The sequence below is a fragment of the Empidonax traillii genome, unplaced genomic scaffold (assembly GCF_003031625.1).
Source record: "Empidonax traillii isolate 1590-97213 ecotype Southwest subspecies unplaced genomic scaffold, ASM303162v1 scaffold276:size1176444, whole genome shotgun sequence".
Taxonomy (NCBI): Eukaryota; Metazoa; Chordata; class Aves; order Passeriformes; family Tyrannidae; genus Empidonax; species Empidonax traillii.
This window is the reverse complement of record NW_020955469.1, coordinates 90,373-92,415: the sequence shown is the minus strand read 5'-3', so window position 1 is coordinate 92,415 and position 2,043 is coordinate 90,373. Positions and strand designations below refer to the sequence as shown.

At 47.8% G+C, this 2,043-nt stretch overlaps 1 protein-coding gene across 1 annotated transcript in view; it reads right to left on the bottom strand.

Moving 5' to 3' along the window:
- Nucleotides 1–647: 647 nt before the first annotated feature.
- The window catches only part of PIGS (phosphatidylinositol glycan anchor biosynthesis class S), a 9,223-nt gene continuing 7,827 nt past the window's right edge, over nucleotides 648–2,043 (bottom strand). The window contains exon 12 of the mRNA XM_027889933.1: nucleotides 648–662. Coding sequence (XP_027745734.1) covers nucleotides 648–662 — 15 coding nt within the window. The remainder of the gene's footprint in view (nucleotides 663–2,043) is intronic.

Below are 2,043 nucleotides of genomic sequence, written 5' to 3'. Positions count from 1 at the left end.
TTCTAGAGCCATGGGGTTTGGTAATCAAAGACTGGGGGGGTTACATGGGGAGGGAGGCAGCTGCCCTCCCACCTAGCTCTGGACTTAGGCTGCTGCGATGCCCCAGAGGAAAAATCCTGCACTAGAAGGTTCCCATGGGAGTTTTTCCACAGCAGCACATTTACTGACCAACACTGTGAATAAAGCAGAGGGATGTAGCCCAGCAGGCTCTGAGCTGGGGCACTTTCCAAGGTCCCCAGAGCCCCTCAGGTGCTGAGTTGTATTGCACAGCTCACCAGGCTCTGCTTTTTGTGGCAGTCTGCTCACCTCTTTTTTTTTTTTCCTTTCTTTTTTTCTAGCTAGAGCTTTCCAGACTTCACCCTCTCACAATTAATTTGATCACAGCCCTGCAGGTCTTGTTAGGAAAGGATGGAGCTGTTCTTCCCCCACCTCCAAAGCATCCAAACGCTTTTTCCTGCCCCCTTTTCACGCTGATTGCACTCAAAATCTGAAACCACGTGCACAACATTAACAAAATCAGCTATTTTTGCTCTTACACGGGGCTGAGCCAAAGCCATCCAGTTTTGCCCAGACTCCCCTGGTGGATTCCACAGCTTTCCTCTTACCTTTGCCATTTCCACCAGGGATGGCTCAAACCCATGACCCTGTCAGCAGGAGGAATCCTGTGGCACACACACACCATGTGTGCTGCCCCTGAGAATCTTAACAGCCCATATTGTACTGTGAGACTTCCAAAAACACCCTTCATCTACACAACGCCCCAAGCCACACGGTGTCACAGAGCCTTGGAAAGGTTCACAGCCTACGTGGGGGTGCTGAGGGAAGAGTCACGGAGGGAGCAGCTTGGCACAGCTCTGGGATATCACTCTGAGACAAGAAATCAGCACATCAAAACACATCAACACATCACAGCCCTGGACAAGTCAGAACAGTGATTCATTAACATCCTCACAAACACCCGCAGCTCGTCAGAGCTCCTAATAAAATACATTCTCCCAATTAACTGGGGAGGGAAGTCATGGTCCAGGAGTGGCTTTGAAGATTGATTCATGCACATCTGCCTCACATTCCTGTTAATGCCTCCCTCCCTGTGTACCCTCCTGGTCCTTGCTTATCCAAACCCTAAGGCTTTAGAAATAGATTTGATCCTGGCTGGTTCAGCTTTACAGGACTTGAACTGCTGAGGCAGAGGGCAGGGAAATGGTTTATTTAGCTTTTTGTTTATTTGACTACAGGGAAACTGGTATGAAAGTCACATAGGAAAGGTCTACCCTGCTCGACCCACTGAGGCAGCCAAGCTGGCCTTTAGCTAAAGCTGCCTAGAGAAGTCTCAAAGAAATCCCAAATGACAGCTCGAGGAAGAGATTACTTTCAGAAATGATTACGTATGTGTTCCTTATTTAAAAATAAGGTTTGTTTTGAAATTGTTTCCAAGTATGTAATCCATTATTTAACCCCTTGGTTCGCTAAAATAAAATCAGCTTTAGAATAAAACCTAAAATGCATGACTTAATCTTGTATTACAGACAAAGTGTGCAGGTGATAAGCAGGGCAGCCTCAGAGGATGGAGCTTGTCTTTTGTTACGTATCTGACTCCTCTGATCCTCTTGTTGCTTCAGTAATTAATTGCAATTTGAACTGAGCTCTGCCCCACTCCTTTACTAATCTTAAATTAATCACGTCATAAGGCTTTTCCGCTTTTTCTGACCACAGTTGTGTGAGCGAGTAACAAATCTTGCTAATTGCAAAGGAAATGGTCTGCTCGCCTTACACCTGATCCAGCTGGAGCAGCGCCAGAGCCAGCCCGGCCAAAAGGCCCAGATATCCCAGGGCAGCATCCCAGATCTGTCAGGCTGGATCCCCCACATGCCCAGAAATGTTATGGGCCTGGAGATGCTGGAGAATTTAACATTGAAAGGACACAGCATATGCAGGGCAGTTTGCACAACTCCCCCCTTTTAAGCTTATTAGAGTCACATTAGGAGCAGAGCCCAGCTGGCTCCCCTGGCTGCCCACAGACAGGGTGTCCTGCCACAGAGCCAC